The sequence below is a fragment of the Hyperolius riggenbachi genome, chromosome 5 (assembly GCF_040937935.1).
Source record: "Hyperolius riggenbachi isolate aHypRig1 chromosome 5, aHypRig1.pri, whole genome shotgun sequence".
Classification (NCBI taxonomy): Eukaryota; Metazoa; Chordata; class Amphibia; order Anura; family Hyperoliidae; genus Hyperolius; species Hyperolius riggenbachi.
Genome location: NC_090650.1, coordinates 184,991,510 through 185,012,824, shown reverse-complemented (window position 1 = coordinate 185,012,824; position 21,315 = coordinate 184,991,510). Strand labels below are relative to the sequence as shown.

The window sequence follows — 21,315 nt, the reverse complement described above, 5'->3', positions numbered from 1 at the left end:
TTTCCTTTGTTAGCATGCCAACACGTAAGTGGGGCTAATTGAGCTGCTTTATAATACAACTTTAAATTCGGCACTCCCAGGCCACCTTTAAATCGTGGGAGGAGTAGATATCGTTTTTTAAAGCGAGGCTTCTTGGTGCCCCATATGAAGTCATTAACTTTATTTTGAACGGTTTCTAAATATGTAGAAGGTAAATGAATGGGGAGTAGTCTAAAGGCGTAGAGCAGTTTTGGGAGGAAAGTCATCTTAATAGCTGCAATTCTGCCCATCCATGAAATAGAGTACCTCTTCCAGCACTCCAGCAACTTGCAAAGTTCCTGAACTAAGGGAGGAAAGTTATATTTGAATAATGTGTCGTAAGAGCTGGTGAGAAAAATCCCTAAGTAAGGGCTGGTGCACACCAAAACCCGCTAGCAGATCCGCAAAATGCTAGCAGATTTTTAAACGCTTTTTTTTATTTTTCTATGGCGTTTTGCTAGCGTTTTGCGGATTGCTGCTGCGGTTTTCAGTATAGTAGATTTCATATATTGTTACAGTAAAGCTGTTACTGAACAGCTTCTGTAACAAAAACGCCTGCAAAACCGCTCTGAAGTGCCGTTTTTCAGAGCGGTTTGCGTTTTTCCTATACTTAACATTGAGGCAGAAACGCATCCGAAATCCAAAAAATGCCTCACCCAGGCATTTTTCGTTTCTGCAAAACGCCTGCCGCTCTGGTGTGCACCACCCCATTGAGATACATTGACCAAGCAGATCCGCAGCCGCAAACGGATCTGAAAACGCCCAAAAAGCCGCTCGGTGTGCACCAGCCCTGAGGGAGTTTACAACGTTCCAAGTGAAACTCAAATGTATCCTGTAGGGCTTGCATCAACAAGGGGGATAATGATATATTTAATGCTTTCGATTTATTTGGGTTAATGTGGAGTCTGGACACCTTTCCAAATTGTTCTAATACTTTGTTTAGAGAGAGGAGGGAATTGGTGGGTCGGGTAACGGACACCACCAAGTCATCTGCAAACAATGCATTCTTATGCATCCTATCACCCAGCTGTATTCCACAAATATCTGGAGTGTTGCGAATCAGGATAGCTAAGGGTTCGATAAGCAGGGCAAACAGGAGAGGGGATAGGAGGCATCCTTGACGAGTACCCCGGGCAATGTTAAAGGGGGAGGATTTAAAACCATTGTACACTACTGTTGCGGATAGAGTGGAATAAAGAGCTCTGATCCAAGTAATCAAGTGATCACCAAAGCCCCAATGCCTCAGCACAGCTAACAGATAGGGCCACGAGACCGAATCAAAGGCTTTTGTTATGTAAAGTGCTAATAACATAGCAGGAGTAGAGGAGAGGTGGGCATGATGGATGAATTGGTCTACGGACATTGTCGCCAGCTTGTCTATTTGGCATAAAGCCCACTTGATCATTATGGATAAGTGTTGCTATATGACCATTCAAACGGTTAGCTAATATCTTAGCAAGTAACTTAATATCTATGTTTAACCAGATAAGGACCAAGGTGATAGAGATCTACGCCCTGTTTTGATGGGCTCCTGGTTGGCAGGGCGTAGATCTCTATCACCGGCCCCGCCGCGATCATCTGCACTGAAGCAGGCGCACTTAGCTGTCTTATGACAGCTAAGGCTTCCGGGTATCGGCAGGAGCCGTCACTGATTGGCTCCCTGCCGTGTGATCGCTGTGAGCCAATCACAGCGATCACCCTCCGAAAGGCAACAGTTGCCGTTCCACCTCCCTGTCACTGTGTGGATCTTTTGTGACAGGGAGAGACGCACAGCCTGCAGCCATGGCAGGCTGTGCGATTTTAGTGAAAAAACACTTGATTTATACATTGTTTTTAACCCGATCTCTCCCCCCCCCCATTCATCCCTTGATCCCCTCCCAACCACACACATATATGTATATATATATATATATATATATATATATATATATATATATATATATATATATATTTATATCTCTATCTATATCTCTATATCTATCTATCTATCTCTCTATATCTCTCTAGGGGATTGATTCACAAAGCGGTGCTAACTGTTAGCACGCCTGTGAAAATCCCCTTAGCACGTCTAAACGACCTTTTCGTGCGCAAAACTTTATGCGCGCAAAACTTTACGCGAGCACTGCGCAGGGCGCTCCGCGCGAAGTGCCCATTAAAGCCTATAGAACTTGGCGCGCATAGTACTTTGCGCGCGCAAAGTTAGCGCGCGATCTGATTGAGAAATCCGGTGCTAACCTACATAGCACCCTGGTTAGCACGTCTAAAGACTTTAGACGTGCTAAGTAGGTTAGCACCTCTTTGGGAATCAAGATCTATCAATCGATCTATCGATCTATCTATCTATAATTAATATTTATTGTATTTATAAAGCGCCAACATATTACGCAGCGCTGAACATTAATTTAGGTTACAGACAATATTTAGGGGTGACATATAGCAATATGACAATACAGGAATACAAGAAAACCAGATCACACAGCACAGTATGAGTACCAGGTAATGCTTAGTCAGTCACTGGATGGAGCATGGAGATTAGGCAAGTTAGGTTCACTCAGATGCATAGCATGGGTTCACAGTAATGGAGGTGCATGATCAGGTAGGACACAAAAGAAGGAGGACCCTGCCCAAAGGCTTACAATCTAGAGGGAGAGGTAAGGACATGAAAGGTAGGGGACCAGAGTTCAGCTGTAGGTTTAGAGCACTTGTGAGGGGTAGTAGGCCAGAGTGAAAAGGTGAGTTTTGAGGGCTTTCTTGAAGATGTTGAAGGAGGGGGCTGCCCTAATGGGTGGAGGTAGGGCGTTCTATAGTGTTGGAGCAGCTCTTGAGAAGTCCTGGAGGCGTGCATGGGACTGGGTGATGCAGGGGGCGGTTAGGCAAAGTTCATTGGAAGAGCGGAGTGAGCGGCTAGGTGTGTATCTCTGAGTAAGATCGGAAATGTAGGTTGGACAGGTTTTGTGGACATATTTGTAGGTCAGACACAGTATCTTGAATCTGATTCTGGACTGGATAGGAAGCCAGTGGAGGGATTCTAGGAGGGGATCTGCCATGGTGGAGCGATGGGAGCAGTGGATAATTCTGGCTGCCGCATTCATGATGGACTGCAGTGGGGCTGTTCGGGTCATAGGGAGACCAGACAGCAGGGCATTGCAGTAGTCAAGGCGGGAAATTATGAGGGCATGGATGAGGAGTTTGGTGGTGGCAGAGGTCAGGAAAGGGCGAATCTTACAGATGTTACGAAGGTGGAAGTTGCAGGACTTTGTGAGGTTTTGGATGTGGGAAGTATATAGCTATATAATTTTTTTACTGGATTGTGATTTTATTTACTGTGCTTTACTGCAGTTAGATAGGGGTTAGTATAATAGGCAGGGTATATAGTGTTTAGCGTATAGTGTAGGGTATTTAGGGTTTAGTATATAGAGTAGGGTAGAGTATATAGGGTTTAGTATATAGTGCAGGGTGTATATATAGGCTTTAGTATATAGCGTAGGATATAAAGGGTTTAGTATATAGTGTCGGGTATATAGTTTAGGGTAAATCAGGTTTAGTGTACAGTGTAGGGTATATAGGGCTGTATATCATTAGTGTAAAGGGTGGCATATAGGTTCAGGGTTTATACGCTTACGTATATAGTGTCAGTGTGGGGTCTGATATTGTCTGTGCATATACAGGCTTGTTAGGGTATATTGTGTCCTTTATAGTGTCCTGCACTATATACGTGATGGCAAAGAGGTCTTTTACTGCTCAGCAGATTGTAGATCTTATCTGCCAGTCTGGTGAATCCAGTGAGGAATTAGACTCTGAAGAATCAGAGCCTGAGGATTCAGACTCAGAGTTTGAGCCAATCCCTGACAGTGACACCCTACCGAGTGAATCAGATGTGGAGGAGACAGAGTTCTGAGACAGCCATGCCAGAGCAGCCAAGCACTAGTCAGGTGCAGGAAGAGAATGTCGCAACACCCAGACTGAGACGCCGCAGGCAACAGAGCGCTTCTACTTAACGTTGCAGCACTGACGTACCAGAGGAATTGCTTCACCCCGTGTGGTCGCCTGCCAACCTAGAAGCACCCTCAATTCCTCCTTTCACAGGCCAGGCTGGAATTAAAGTGCAAACTAACCTCTCCTCAATTCAATTTATGGAACTCATAATCACTGATGAGCTCCGCTGCTCCATTGCTGAGCAAATAAACTTATACGCACAGCAACACATTGCTGAGAAACCACAATCCAGCTATGCAAAGCCTAAGAACTGGTGGCCCACTACAGTGGAGGAAAAAAAAACCTTTTTAGGCCTCACAGTAAACATGGGCATTACTAAACAACCAGACCTAAAACGGTATTGGTCGAAAAGACCAATTCAACATATGGGGATTTTTTCGCAAACAATGTTGAGGACGCCTTATTTGACAATCTTGCGCTTCCTCCATTTCAGTGACAATTCCCAGTACCGACCCGGAGAAGATCCAAATATTGATCCCCTATACAAAATTCGGCCCCTAATTGACTACCTATCACAAAAATTTCCAGAGGTATACGTGCCAGAAAAAAATATCAGTATTGACGAGTCCCTTGTACACTTCACTGGTCGACTTAGGATCAAACAATACATCCCTTCCAAGCGTGCCAGATATGGCATAAAAAATTATAAGCTTTCTGAAAGCAGCACTGGCTTTACATGCGCTTTCCGAGTGTACGAGGGAAAAGACAGCCAGCTGGATCCACCTGGGTGCCCACCTTATATGGGCACAAATGGGAAAGTTGTATGGGATCTGATTCACCCTCTCCTGAACAAAGGATGTACCTTGACAAATTTTACACCAACATCCCACTGTTCAAGCATTTAGCGAGAGAGAACACGCCAGCCTGCGGTACCATCAGATCCAATCGCAAAGGCTTCCCTCAGAGCCTTGTCAACAAGCGCCTCAAACCTGATGAATCTGAGGGTCTTCGCAGTTAAGAGATGCTAGCTCTGAAGTACAGGGGAAAAAGGGACGTATACAGGATCTTCTCAAAAAATTAGCATATTGTGATAAAGTTCATCATTTTCTGTAATGTACTGATAAACATTAGACTGTCATATATTTTAGATTCAAATACACACAACTGAAGTAGTTCAAGCCTTTTATTGTTTTAATATTGATGATTTTGGCATACAGCTCATGAAAACCCAAATTTCCTATCTCAAAAAATTAGCATATTTCTTCCGATCAATAAAAGAAAAGTGTTTTTAAAACAAAAAAGGTCAACCTTCAAATAATTATGTTCAGTTATGCACTCAATACTTGGTCGGGAATCCTTTTGCAGAAATGACTGCTTCAATGCGGTGTGGCATGGAGGCATTCAGCCTGTGGCACTGCTCAGGTGTTATGGAGGCCCAGGATGCTTCGATAGCGGCCTTAAAGGGAAGGTTCAGGGACAGTTGGTAAAAAATAAAAATCCGAATCCACTTACCTGGGGCTTCCTCCAGCCCGTGGCATGCAGGAGGTGCCCTCGGCGCCTCTCCGGGGGCCGACCCAACCTGGCCAGGCCGGCGGCCAGGTCGGGCCTCTTCTGCGCTCCATTGTGCGGTCCACGCCGGCGCGCTGACATCATCGGACGTCCTCCGGGCTGTACTGCGCAGGCTCAGAACTACTGAGCCTGCGCAGTACAGCCCGGAGGACGTCCGATGACGTCAGCGCGCCGGCGTGGACCGCACAATGGAGCGCAGAAGAGGCCCGACCTGGCCGCCGGCCTGGCCAGGTCGGGTCGGCCACCGGAGACCACCGGGAGCCTGCGGAGCGGCGCCGAGGGCACCTCCTGCCTGCCACGGGCTGGAGGAAGCCCCAGGTAAGTGGATTCGGATTTTTATTTTTTACCAACTGTCCCTGAACCTTCCCTTTAAGCTCATCCAGAGTGTTGGGTCTTGCGTCTCTCAACTTTCTCTTCACAATATCCCACAGATTCTCTATGGGGTTCAGGTCAGGAGAGTTGGCAGGCCAATTGAGCACAGTAATACCATGGTCAGTAAACCATTTACCAGTGGTTTTGGCACTGTGAGCAGGTGCCAGGACGTGCTGAAAAATGAAATCTTCATCTCCATAAAGCTTTTTTTAGTCTGCACTAAACAAAAAATAAGGATGGATACACGACACCATTGCCCCGAATGTCCCAAAAAAACAGGACTTTGTTTTAAAGACTGTTTCAAAGTGTACCACACCTGCCTACATTTTTAGTTTGGATTGTCCTTCAAATTTATGGTACACAAATAGTGTAAGATAAAAAAATACTTTTTTTTTCTCCTACCAGGCTTCACAAAAACACCTAGTAGCGTCAGTAGCCACACATAGGCGATATAAGATTCCATTCAAATTGAAGTATTGTAGGCATTCACCCCACAAATGATTCAGTAATTCCTTCTGAATAAAATGATACCACATATGCGTGGCTAGACTATTGCTTTAGTCGAAAGCAGTGGTGAGAAAAAGTTGTAATTATTGAACCTTCAAAGACCATAAATCACACGTTTGCAATTTCCAGCACAGGCCGCTTTCAATTTAGTCTGAGGTAAAAAGTCTGTCAAATAGCTACAATAAATATAAGCAAGCTACAATAAATATAAGCAAGCCATGATCTTTACGTTATGTCATGTAGCTAGGAGAATAGTCCTAACACATTGGAACCAACCAGTGGTACCCTCCAAGACTGAATGGATCTCTGCCGTTAACCACGTTACCTCTGTGCAAACTGACATATAAAAGCAGAAACTGTTCTAAAAAATTTGATAATATCTGGTCCAGATGGTGTGATAAGCACTGTCGAAATCTTCAGGTAGATGTTTAGATACTCTCACCCAGAATAAAGTATAATAAGTGGTGTTCCTATTTTACAGAATTATAACCATTATATAGGTATAACAGCTCAACTGCCCTGACTCTCTGTTTATCCAGGTCAGAATGATACTCAAAATAATATCTATAGTAATAATATACAAGAAGCACATGTGACGTGATAAGGACTGAAATTTTTTTTTTTTTTTTATACTTCCTTCTCTCTTCTCTCGAATAATACAATGTTAATAAATTCTGCTTAGGATTGTACCTTTTCTCTACTCATCTTTTTTCATCTCTTTCTTCCTCTTGTGCCCCTTAAGGGCACTGACCTACCTATAAGTAGTTGTTATAAGTCATGTTTTTGACAAGTTGTATTCAAATGTTATGTTGTACTGTTGTGCTAACAAGGAAAACAAATAAAAATTTACCTGTTAAAAAAAAAAAGTCTGTCAAATTCCTACCAAAATGACCCCATTTTGTAAACTAGACCCCCTTAAGTATCCATCCGTGGGGGCATTGATGATTATGACACCACATATTATTGGTGGAAATTGATGGAATGTATAAGAACAAAAAGAAAAATTCATTTTTTTATTCAATTTCCACCAATAATCTGTCTCTAGATGTGCAAAGCTGGTAGAGACATACCCTAAAAGACTGGCAGCTGTAATTGCAGCAAAAGGTGGTTCTACATAGTATTGACTCAGGGGGCCGAAAAATTACGCACACCCCAGTTTGCAGTTATTGATTTGTAAAAAATGTTTGGAAACATGCATGATTTTCGTTCCACTCCTCACATGTACACCACTTTCAGGCCCGGCCCACCCATGATGCCAAGTGAGGCAACTTCCTCAGGCGGCAGAAGTCTGGGGGCGGAACCAGGTAGAAACAGGAAGTGAAGAGAGTGCCTGGCCAACCTACACTGGTGGTCAACTGTCTCTGGCTAACCTATACGGGGGGCAACTGTACCTAGCTACCAATACTGGGGGCACCTATACCTGGCTACCTACCTATACTGGGGGTGTTTTTGGAACGTTCACTGCAGCTATAACGGGCGGTGCAAATTGTCGGGTACGGTGGTCATTCCAATTTGGGGGGGGGGGGGGGGGAGGGGCGCGCATCCTTACAATTTTGCCTCAGGCAGCAAAAAGTCTAGAACCGGCCCTGACCACTTTCTTTCATGTGAAATTCCAATAAAATTGATGCATGTTTGTGGCAGTAATGTGACAAAATGTGGAAAACTTCAAGGGGGCCGAATACTTTTGCAACCCACTATTTCCAGTCGCCATCCCCACCCGACTCTTTTCCAGACGTTCCTACAGATGAATCGGGTAGTTTCTCTGTCGGTAGTATAGTGTGCTCGGACTTATTCCGGGGATAAGCTCCGTGCGTGGCACGAGGGTTAGATTAGGCAGCCATCACCAACCCGCGCGCGCTTGTGCCCCCCCCCCCCCCCCCGAAACACTTTTTTACACAGAAATCCTGGGGAAACTGAATGCCAGGGAGGTTAATCCATGTACACCTATTCTCCCTTTGTTCCTGCATTCTCAACTTCTGCACCAAGCCCTTTCTGCTTTTGAGGTCATTTCTTGCATACAGTCAAGAGGCGTGGAGAAAAAATGCTGCATGCTGATGCTGATAATGTTTTCTCTTATAACATTATTTATCATTACCATTAAAACAGTAAATAACGTTATCAAATACATTTTATTACCAGTGATTCAATTTTGATGTGAAGTGAAAGATGGCCGCCGACTTTAGCGGTTAATAGCAAAGCCCCTGTGATAGAAACACCAACTGTTCAGGGTATATTAAGCGGGATATTGGGAACAAGAGGATAAAACATTTTTTTTTTCAAAAAGACCTTATAGTTTTTGAGAAAAAATATGTTTAAAGCTCTTGTTCTGAGTGTGGGAAATGTTTTAATCGCTGCCGACTTTAGCAGTTAATAGCAAAGCCTGTGAACGTGCTAGAAACGCCAAATTTGCACCTTGTAGCTGAGCAGCATGTCCTGTTCTATGGAGAGGGGAGGGCGGATGGCAAGAAGCACACAGGAGAGTGGTGTTTTTTAAAGGACAGTAAAATATCCAGGCTTCAATTCACTAAGCAGAAAGCCAATAGGTATCGGGGATGTCATCAAGCAGTGTCCCTGGTACTTTGAACAGTAGCTGGGAGCTGTATAGCGGAGGAGAATGGACGATCAACGCTAGAGAGAGCCTTGGTGAGTAATACACCCCTCCTCATCTAACAGCGCTGCCCAGGGACTGGGAGGGTGGGTGGGAGAATCTAACTCATTTGTGGCACCTATAACTGCCTTAACTATACTGGGGACTCTCAAACCTGGCTTACCTATGAGAAACCTATAGCTGGCTTAATTATACTGGGGACACTCATACCTGGCTTACCTATATTGTGGGAGCTATAGCTGGCTTACCTATACTGTGGAACCTCTAGCTGCCTTACCTATACTGGTGACTCTAATACTTGGCTTACATATACTGTGGAACCTGCCGACTTTAGCGGTTAATAGCAAAGCCCGTGAACGTGCTAGAAACGCCAAATTTGCACCTTGTAGTTTTTAAGAAAATCAATTTCACAATTAGAGGAAAAAAGTCAAGATTTAAATGTGGTAAAATGACATAATGTATTATTATACATTAATATATGTTAATTATTAACATTAATGTATGTAAATGCATTTTTTTTTTAATGTTCTGGGTGTGGGGAAAAAAAATGATGTGGGGTCCCCCCTTCCGAGCCCTTGTCTTTTATGTAGGCTGGAATTGCCCTGGCAGCGTGGGGCTTCGCACCCTGAGCTATACCAGCCCGCATGATCCATGGTATACCATAGGTGAACAAGAACAAGTTTTGGATATCTGTTTCTTCTTTATATCATCAGACATTTAAAGACCTGACTGACTCCACCACCAAACTTCTAATTGGAGAAGGGTGCATGCCACTGGCGCACCGAAGGGGGTATTCCGGGTGTCTGGAACACCCCCCCCCCCCGCGACCAGAAGGATATGTGTGCAGCGCTGCGGGGGCCTCGGTTGCTGCTGGCGGCGGGCGTAAGGCAGAACTGCGGGAAGAGAAGACTTTACACTTACGGTGCCTGGATCCTGCGCGGCTTCCATGTACTTCCTGTCCCGGCGTCTGTCGCTATGGTAACAGCGCCCCCTGTGATGACGCACCGCATGTCATCACAGGGGGAGCTCTTACCGATGCGACGCGCCCGGGACAAGCAGAAGATAGAAGCTGCGTGCAGGATGAAGGCAGGTAAGTGGAAACTCCTCTCTCCCCGCTCCCCCCCCCCGCCTACCTATCTAACCTATACTGGGGCATATACCTATCAAACCTGTACTGGGGCATATACCTATCTAAGCTATACTGAGGGGCATATACCTATCTAATCTATACCAGGAGGCATATACCTATCTAATCTATACTGGGGGGCATATACCTATCTAATCTATACTGGGGGGCATATACCTATCTAACCTATACTGGGGGGCATATACCTATCTAACCTATACTGGGGGACATATACCTATCTAACCTATACTGGGGCATATACCTATCTAAGCTATACTGAGGGGCATATACCTAGCTAATCTATACTGGGGCATATACCTAGCTAATCTATACTGGGGCATATACCTAGCTAATCTATACTGGGGCATATACCTAGCTAATCTATACTGGGGCATATACCTAGCTAATCTATACTGGGGCATATACCTAGCTATCTGTACAAAGAGGCAAAGAGGCGTGCACCTTCCGTCTTGGGTTTATTTCCAATTTTGGGTTTATTTCCAAGTGACAATTCCGTATATCAGTATTCAACCATTGCATAGCTTATAGCGTATTAACTTTTCGTGCATATAAGAACTTATATGACCTTAAATATGCGGGTCCATCACAGTGGTCTGCAGCGTGACCAAGCGTCAGGAGACGCGAAACGGCCGTCGCTTTGCCACCTCTTACCCACCACCCACCTCCACCATGAGGACCCGCATATTTAAGGTCATGTAAGTTCTTATATGCATGAAAAGTTAATACGCTATAAGCTATGCAATGGTTGAATACTGATATACGGAATTGTCACTTATATGGAAATAAACCCAAGACGGAAGGTGCACGCCTCTTTGCCTCTTTGTACAGATGTGATTGGACCTTTCCTTCAGATATTTATGCGGAGCACACGTCTTGTGACAGGTAGACGAATTGCATATAGTGGTCCTCATAGGAAGCTGCCTGTGTCATTCACGCTGGGACCTGTCATCTTTTGAGTGGGATGTGCCACACAACTGATATCCTTTTCTAGAGTGATTGCATATACCTAGCTAACCTATACTGGGGCATATACCTATCTAAGCTATACTGAGGTGCATATACCTATCTAATCTATACTGGAGCCATATACCTATCTAACCTATACTGGAGCCATATACCTATCTAACCTATACTGGAGGCATATACCTATCTAATCTATACTGGGGCATATACCTAGCTAATTTGTACTGGGTGGTATACCTATCAAACCTATACTGGGGCATATACCTATCTAACCTATACTGGGGCATATATCTAGCTAATCTATACTGGGGCATATACCTATCTAACCTATACTGGGGGGCATATACCTATCTTATCTATACTGGGGGGCATATACCTATCTAACCTATACTGGGGGGCATATACCTATCTAACCTATACAGGAGGCATATACCTATCTAACCTATACTGGAGGCATATACCTATCTAACCTATACTGGGGGGCATCTACCTATCTAACCTATACTGGAGGCATATACCTATCTAATCTATACTGGGGCATATACCTATCTAACCTATACTGGGGGGCATATACCTATCTAACCTATACTGGGGCATATACCTATCTAACCTATACTGGGGCATATACCTATCTAAACTATACTGAGGGGCATATACCTAGCTAATCTATACTGGGGCATATACCTAACTAATCTATACTGGGGCATATACCTAGCTAATCTATACTGGGGCATATACCTAGCTAATCTATACTGGGGCATATACCTAGCTAATCTCCTCTCTCCCCCCCCCCCCCGCCTACCTATCTAACCTATACTGGGGCATATACCTATCAAACCTGTACTGGGGCATATACCTAAGCTATACTGAGGGGCATATACCTATCTAATCTATACCGGGGGCATATACCTATCTAATCTATACTGGGGGGCATATACCTATCTAATCTATACTGGGGGGCATATACCTGTCTAATCTATACTGGGGGGCATATACCTATCTAACCTATACTGGGGGACATATACCTATCTAACCTATACTGGGGCATATACCTAGCTAATCTATACTGGGGCATATACCTAGCTAATCTATACTGGGGCATATACCTAGCTAACCTATACTGGGGCATATACCTAGCTAACCTATACTGGGGCATATACCTAGCTAACCTATACTGGGGCATATACCTAGCTAACCTATACTGGGGCATATACCTAGCTAACCTATACTGGGGCATATACCTAGCTAACCTATACTGGGGCATATACCTATCTAACCTATACTGGGGCATATACCTATCTAATCTATACTGGGGCATATACCTATCTAATCTATACTGGGGCATATACCTATCTAATCTATACTGGGGCATATACCTATCTAACCTATACTGGGGCATATACCTATCTAATCTATACTGGGGCATATACCTATCTAAGCTATACTGAGGTGCATATACCTATCTAATCTATACTGGAGCCATATACCTATCTAATCTATACTGGAGGCATATACCTATCTAATCTATACTGGAGCATATACCTAGCTAATCTATACTGGGGCATATACCTAGCTTATTTGTACTGGGTGGTATACCTATCTAGCCTATACTGGGGCATATACCTAGCTAATCTATACTGGGGCATATACCTATCTAACCTATACTGGGGCATATATCTAGCTAATCTATACTGGGGCATATACCTATCTAACCTATACTGGGGGGCATATACCTATCTAACCTATACTGGGGGGCATATACCTATCTAACCTATACTGGGGGGCATATACCTATCTAACCTATACTGGGGCATATACCTATCTAACCTATACTGGAGCCATATACCTATCTAATCTACACTGGGGCATATACCTATCTAATCTACACTGGGGCATATACCTAGCTAATCTATACTGAGGCATATACCTATCTAACCTATACTGGGGGGCATATACCTATCTAACCTATACTGGAGCCATATACCTATCTAACCTATACTGGGGGCAACTATATGGGCTACCTATACTCGGCTGGCTACCGATACTGTGGGCACCTATACCTGTCTCCACATTGGGGCACATTTTACGCCCTCGCCCTGAGTGCAATTTAGCCTAGAAACTGCTAGTATTTGGCTCCACGCACATCATGTTTTGGCCACGCCCACATGCCGCTTTCAGGAATCCCCCCCCTTGAAAACCCTGGATTTTCCCCTGCATGCATTGTCCATACAGCAGACATGGCTGAAAGCGTATTAGTCATGTGCAGTTGGGCAACATTCGTGGCCACTTATGCCCAATACGCTCCTGGAGGCGGTTGCTGCACACAGCCATGTGGAGGTGTGCCAAGAGAGGGTGTGCGGAGTGGGAAAAAAGTTGGTGCTACAGTGGCAGCAGGGCAGGAAGGCCAGAGACAAGGAGGGCCCCTAAAGTATCTGATGATATAAAGAATATACACAATTTTCCCATTTTACTTTAAAGGGAACCTAAATTAAAGTGAAAAAAAAAAGTTTTCAGTTACCTGGGGCTTCTACCAGCCCCGCTGTGCCCACACCGTCCTGGAATGATCTTCTGCTCCCCCGGAGTTGAATCGCTGAGTTTCGATTTCAGCAACAGAGCCAGTTGTCGGCCACTGCGCCTGGAAAATCTCATTCTGCGCATGCGCGGGGCCTTCCCAGCGGTGGAAGCGGGATAGAGCCAAAAATATACCCCTCACCCTAGAGTCACCAGACACATGGCAGCCAATCAGCTATCCCTCCCCCCTGGACCACCCCCTACCTATCGGAAAGCCAGCACAGAAGTCATTTTGCAATCTGTGTTTGGCTTCTGTGATAGGCAGATCAGGGAAAGGGCTGTGGAGTCGGAGAGTCGGACAATTTTGGGTACCTGGAGTCGGAGTCGGGAAAAAATGCACCGACTCCGACTCCTAATGAATTTGTAACTGTAATTAAAATCGAAAATATGATAAAATGTTCTATTTCTCAGATAATAGTCATTAAAAATAATGTATATATACAGTATATATACAGTAATAGCTGTGCTTAGTCCACAAAATTGAAATAAACCAATCAAAATTAGTTAGTTGTGCTGCTTCAATAAAGCAGTTCCTGTATTTTTAAGGTCAGATATACATATCTGATTGTGACTGTATATATGATGTGTATACAGGAATCTCTTATATATACTAAATAACATCTATGCTGTAAGAATAAAGCCTGATGTGTAGCTGTGTCACTAATAGAGATGGTCAATGAGATGGAAATAATTCTGCACTGATGCTGATTTATGCAAATGTATGCACTCCCTTTGCTGATGAAATCAAATAATTTGATATGTTGTTAAAATTTGGTTTGGTGACTACAAATTAAAGGGTACCTGAGACAGATGAAAAGTAAAGTTTTATACATACCTGGGGCTTCCTCCAGCCCTCTTCAGGCTAATCAGTCCCTCGCTGTCCTCCACCACCCGGATCTTCTGCTATGAGTCCTGGTAATTCAGCCAGTCAGCGCTGTCCGGCCGCATGCCGCTCCCACAGCCAGGAACATTCTGCACCTGCGCAATAGTGCTGCACAGGTGTAGTATGCTCCTGGCGGCGGAGTGTGTGCATGCGCACTACGCCCGACTGGCTCAAGTACCTGGACTCATAGCAGAAGATCCAGGTGGTGGAGGAGGACAACGAGGGACTGATTATCCTGAAGGCAGCTGGAGGAAGCCCCAGATATGTATAAAACTTTAATTTCATCTGTCTCAGGTTTACTTTGTTACACACAGTAGTACTATACTCTACATATGCACTCCCCACAGAGCTGCAGGGAATCCACTGAGAATGCTGTGCACATTGAACACAGAGGTGTTTTCTGTCACCCATAAACCTTGTTCAGATTGTGCATGAAGAATGTGTAATAGAGGAAGAATCTCCTCATTCCCCTGCAGAGTACCTGCACATCATTCTTACATGTACCCACACTTAGGCCTGGTGCACACCAAAAACCGCTAGCAGATCCGCAAAATGCTAGCAGATTTTGAAACGCTTTTTCTTATTTTTCTGCAGCGTTTCAGCTAGCGTTTTGCGGTTTTGTGTAGCGGTTTTGGTGTAGTAGATTTCATGTATTGTTACAGTAAAGCTGTTACTGAACAGCTACTGTAACAAAAAACGCCTGGCAAACCGCTCTGAAGTGCCGTTTTTCAGAGCGGTTTGCGGTTTTCCTATACTTAACATTGAGGCAGAAACGCATCCGCAATCCAAAATCTGCAGCAGCCCGGGAGTATGCGTTTCTGCAAAATGCCTCCCGCTCTGGTGTGCACCAGCCCATTGAAATACATTACCCAAGCGGATCCGCACCCGCAAGCAGATCGCAAACCGCAGCGGAAACGCTCCGGTGTGCACTAGGCCTAACATTGCCTAGGGCCTGATAGATGTTCTTTGTTCCGGTTTGTACCTTTTACAAGTACTCTTACCAAGGACTAGTTTTAGTCTAAAGGGAATAAATATAGTAGTCTACATATCCTTCTCACTTCAGTTGTCTTGTAAAATTCCTAAGCGTTGGCAGTTAAGAGACGAATTTCATGTTACATACTTTTAATCAACAAAATTGTAATATGCAAATTAGAGGAGTCGGAGTCGGTGGAATCCTAAACTGAGGAGTCGGAGTCGGTGGATTTTTGGACCGACTCCACAGCCCTGGGGATAGTGTTAGTTAGGCCTGTGTTCTCAGTGCAGATTCTTGCTGCTACCACAATGTCCTAAACAGCTAATAGCCCTTATTGGGGCTGGTACAATGTTTTTCTTGTATTGTATTGCTGTTTGTGTGTGTCCAGTGCTCAAGTAAGTTGTTGGAGAAAGGTCTGCTGGTACTGTGGTGCACAGACTAGATAACCCAATAATTCTTCACCACCGCTATTGGCACCTAATATCCACTACTGCCCTGCATAAGGCCTCAGTATAATAGGTGCCTCAGTATAGATAGCCAGGAATAGGTGCTTCAGTATAGGTAGCCAGGCAGAGGGGGGGATGCAGCAACACATGCACCAGGAGTGGCTGAGTCATCAAATACTACCTTTGCCAGGATCCACGCGCTGCATCTACTTACTTCTTCCTGTTTAGTGTGTTCTATCTCACAGTAACAGCGCCCAGCTGTTACTGTGCGCTGGAACGCAGGACAGGAAGAAGTACATGCGTCGCTGGCTCCTGGCAAAGGTAGTATTTGACTCCTCAGCTGCAGCGCATTCCGCTGCGCCCCCCACGCAGTAAGTGCAGAGGACGAGCAGGCCCCTTAGGGGCCCCAGTCGCACTGGTGACTGCTGCAACAGTAGCCCCTGGCTGAACAGATGCAGTCATTAGAACAATTCTGCAGATAGAAGAAAGCTTTTCCTCTCCACACCTTTAGGGCCCATTCACACCTGAAAGAGGCAAAGTGTTTTGTACGGGTGATTTTAAAGCGATAAATGCGTTAAAATCACTGTACACTCTTGCGATTCAGTGCAATCGCGATCAGCGCTTTTATAAGCACGTATCGTGATCGCTTCAGAATTGTGATAAATGCTGCAGGCAACACGCTTTGCGATTACCGATAATTGCAAAACGCCCACAATCAGCGGCAATCGTGGCAGTGAGATCAATGCCATACGGTTACAATTGTGCGATTAGCGGGAATCATCTGTTAATCACCCTAGTGTCAATGGGCCCTAGTTGTCAGTCTCTCAGGATAAGGAAAGCAAAACAAAAAAACTTTACCTTCCTAGAGACTCAGAGATGAGTGAAGTGGCTGTTTTTTTTTACTTACCCGGGGCTTCATGCAGCCCCATAAGCATGGATGTGTCCCTCCCCGTCCTTCTGAATGCCTCAGTTAAGCCGCAATCTTCTCCGGTATATGGCTCAGTGACAGCAGTGAAGTGTGAAGCCACTTGACTCATCTCAGAGTCTCTTTAATTATAAACTGTAATGAGATCTGGTTCATGAGCTTGCTGGGTAGTCTGAAACTAATAAGGAGAGGATTCCTGGAGTGACAGAAAATCTATGGTTTGAACAACAGCAGCACCCATCCTGACCTGTCCTCAGAGGCTTCCGAGACATAGCTCTACCCAGTACCCAGCAGTCAAGTAGTTAAAACATCGTGCAGTAGGGCGGGGTGTTAACTGGGCGTGGAAAAGATCTGACCCTTCTCTCTTCCGACTTACAAAGCGGCATTTGTATATGAGAGCATGTAGGGTTACTTTTAGTGCAGTAAAAGTAGAGATAGTTCTTATTGCCTGCCTGGCACTCTCAGGATGCCCACCAACTTTACTGTGGTCCCCGTTGAACAGCAAGATGGTCCTGCGGAGGGCTCTTGCAGAGCAGACGAGCAGGAAGAAAGTTTAAACCAGAAACTGCGGCATCAAAGCGAGGAATCTCTGCTGGGTAAGTGGACAGGGGTCTGTTCGATTCCAACTTCCCTGTGTAGCGGAGGACGCTCTCCCAGACTTGCAATGTCACGCACAACATTGCTAACTAATGCCTTGTGGCGTGGGTGGGTGTAATATACAGCACCAGTTTCACCTGAATGTGTTTACGTCAGTGTACGCTCACGCCCCCTTCTGTCAATAGCATGTCGCTAAGGCAATACCCTTTGTTATAGTGACTTACTTAACTCAGCAATAAGCACTTATTTTCAAACATGTTTGTGGCATATTATATGTGTGGGTAAAGTACTATAGTGTAGATCAGGATGGGTTCTGTGGTGCTTCAAACCACAGATGCTACAGGCTCTGTAAATTTTCAGTCAGTCCAGGAAAAAAAAAGTTTCCTTTTCCTGACCTGAGAGACTGACAACTTAGGACCATATTTCACTGAGGGCTCTTTTCCACTAGCAATCGCTAGCGTTCACGCTGAACGCTAGCGATTGCGATTCAGCAAAAGGTAAAAAAATTCCTGGCGATTTCCCGACGTTTGCGATCGGGATTTTGCTATGCTATGCACTGCATAGCAAAATCGCGGCAATAATCATTCCGCATCGCGATCAGGCAAAAAACGAATTGCCGTAGTGGAAATGACCTACCGCAATTCCTATGTTAAAAGCAAACTGTAGCGATTTGGAAAATCACTAGCAGTTTGCGTTTTTGCGATTCAGCCATCGCAAACGCCTTAGTGGAAAAGAGCCCTACGAGTGATTTGCTTAAAATCGCAAAACGCTAGTGATTTTTAAATTGCTAGGGTTCCCACTTTAACATAGGAATCATAAAAAGTATTTTCCACTATAGCGATTCGCTTTTCTATAACTCGCAATTGCTTTTTGGAGCGATTTTACCAGTGATTGTGCTTTTTATGTTAAATGCAAAATGGCAGTCGCATAGTAAAATTAATGAAAAATTGCTATCACTTGTGTTTGTGATTTTCTTTTGCCATTGCTAGAAGAAAAGGGCCCTAATGCTGGGAATACACGGGTCGTTTTTTTTTTTTTCCGCTCGATCGATTTTTGGCGCTCAATTCTCCACTCAATTCTCTTATCTTCTGCTCATTTTTCTTTTTCCATTCACCTCTATCAGGAATCGAGCGGCAAAACGATTGAACGGGAGATCGGACATGTCGGAAATGATCTATCTGCCGCAAAAACGACCCGTGTATTCCCAGCATGAGGGTGCGGAGAGAGAAAAAGCTTTCTGCACAATTGTGCTAATGACTGCATCTGTTCAGCCACTTATAAGGAATCATACAAAGATTTGTAGATAGTCCCTTTTCAATGTGCAGCATGGTCTTGTGTACAGAATCCTACCCCCAGTCTCTCTACCCCCTTCCCAAGTTCTGTGTGCTGGAGAAATCTGCAAAGCCAGTTTTGCTCTGCAAAGCCAGTTTTGCTCTATCAGGCTGGGAGCACACTTATCTGTCAGTTTTCTGTGTACATTTTTCTGCACACCATGTGCGTCTGAATTTTTATCACAGAAACTAATGTAATTGATAGAGAAAATGCGTGCAGTGCTTCACTGCTGTCAGTTTTTATCTGCATGGAATAAACACATTGAAGTGTGTTCTAGCCAATTGAATAACATTGGTTCTCCTGTGCAGAAAATACACAAAGTGTTCTACCAGCCTGAGGACAGGACAGTATAGTGAGATCAAGACCCAGGAGTAGAAGCTGGGACAGGCAGCACATGTGCCTCAGTGAGTCTCTGTTGTCTGCATAGTGACTTGCTTTGAGTGTAGCAGCAGGTTTGTGTTTTTATGAGAGATCTGTCACCTGTGGAAGTCATCTGTTAAAGCTCTTAAAAGAGACTCTGTAACAAAATGTTCAGCCTTATTTCTTCTATCCTATAAGTTCCTATACCTGTTCTAATTTGATCTGTCTTACTCCAGGCTTTCCTAGTTGCACAGTGGCTGTATTATCTCTGTTATATAATCTAATCTTCTTTCCTTTGTCGGCTCAGGCAGGAATGTGCTGCTTTGCTGTGATAGGTAGAAGTTATACACACCCTCTCCACGCCTCTTCAAGGCTCTGTATGAGTCGCAGACTGAGCTTATCTGAGCCTATCACTTGCTGGTTAGCAGCCATGTTTTTTGTTTGTAAACACTGCCTAAAACTGGCAATTACAAGCCAGGATTGCAGCAGGGAGTAGCTGAAACAGCAAAGAGGGGCCCAGGAGAACATAATGAATAGAATGGAATACTTTTTATTGTAAGAATTTTAGAGTACAGATTCTCTTTAAAGTAAAATGTGAGAATTGTGTATATTCTTTATATCAGATACTTTGGGGCCCCTTCTTGTCTCAGGCCTTCCTGCCCTGCCGCCACTGTAGCACCGACTTTTTTTTTTTTTTCCACTCTGCACGCCCTCTCTCTGCACACTCCCACATGGCTGTATGTAGCAACCACCGCCGGGAGCGTATTGGGCATATGTGGCCATGAATGTTGCTCAACTGCACATGACTAGGACACTTTTAGCCATGTCTGCTGTATGGACAATGCATACCCACTGCTCTAACTATAACTTTGGTGTGGAGGAGTCAGTCACAGGTGTTCAAATGTCTGATCATGTAAAAAAAGAAATAGGTATCCAAAACTTGTTTCTGTTCCCCTATGGTATATTTTAAGCCGCATTTGTGGCTGTCTCGGCTCAGAATCTAGTGTGAATACAGGTGCCTCCCGAGGTAATTTAACCACCTATGTGATTTTTAAATGGGTTATCTACTTCCCACAGGACTTAAGTTCCTGCCCAGGGTTGTAGATAATCGTCTGCGGTGGATGGCCGCCCTGCGCTCGCTCCCTCGCTCACTCCCATGCGGGTGCTCGTCACAGCTAGTTAGAGGGTAGATCAATAAATCGGAATTCTGTTCCTATTCATTGATCTAAGTCCCCATGTCCATGATCGCTGGCATCAATGAGATGCCTAAGGAAGCAACACGTCCATGCATTACTTCCTGTTCTTGTACTGATAATACACTAACAGGAAATAATACATGACGACATCTTGTGGCCAAAAAGTAAGATTGCACCTTTGTACTTTTTAATTTTTTTTTTAATTTTTATAAAATTATACAAATATATCGTTAAAATTAACCTCTTACCTCCCCCACTCCCATAATTACCCAAATAATACTTTAGCATAAAAAAATACACAATTACCTTAGGGATTAAACTTTCTTTTCATATTTATGTCAAGAGGGTATATTACTGTTAATTTTGAAAATATGGGCTTTTAATTGGTGATGGACACAAAACTGAAAAAATTCACTTTTATTTCCAAATGAAATGTTTGTACTAGATAAATATTGCAATAACTGGGAGAAACGGGCAAATAAAATGTGTGGGGTTTTAATTACGATGGCATGTATTATTTTAAAACTATAGTGGCTGAAAACTGAGAAATAATGAAATTTTTCCATTTTTTTTCCTTATTTTTCCCATCTAAAATGCATTTAGAATAAAATAATTCTTAGCAAAATTGTACCACCCAAAGAAAGCCTAATTTGTGGTGAAAACAACAAGATATTAATAGTTTTGTTGTGCTAAAGTTATTGGGGAATGAATGGAAGGAGCACTGAAAGGGGAAAATTGCTCTGTTACAGAAAAGGAAAAATCCCTCAGAAAGGAAGTGGTTAAAGATTGGGCACATCGAACTTTAAAAGATAGCTTACCTCACCTGGCATAAGCCATTCCATTATGCACCATGTGTTCCCTATAGTAACAGTGCGCTTCGCTATTGTATACCAGACATATATGCCTCTGTAC

General features: G+C 44.1%; 1 protein-coding gene across 4 annotated transcripts in view; it reads left to right on the top strand.

Moving 5' to 3' along the window:
- SLC12A7 (solute carrier family 12 member 7) overlaps positions 1-21,315 on the top strand; it is a 715,067-nt gene that overhangs the window by 135,943 nt on the left and 557,809 nt on the right. Inside the window, exon 1 of one of the 4 annotated variants that reach the window (XM_068236470.1) lies at positions 17,267-17,514. The exons of the other annotated variants lie outside the window; for them this stretch is intronic. Coding sequence (XP_068092571.1) covers positions 17,385-17,514 — 130 coding nt within the window. The 5' untranslated portion in view covers positions 17,267-17,384. Of the gene's footprint in view, positions 1-17,266; positions 17,515-21,315 lie in introns of those variants that run through there. 4 annotated transcript variants of the gene reach the window in all.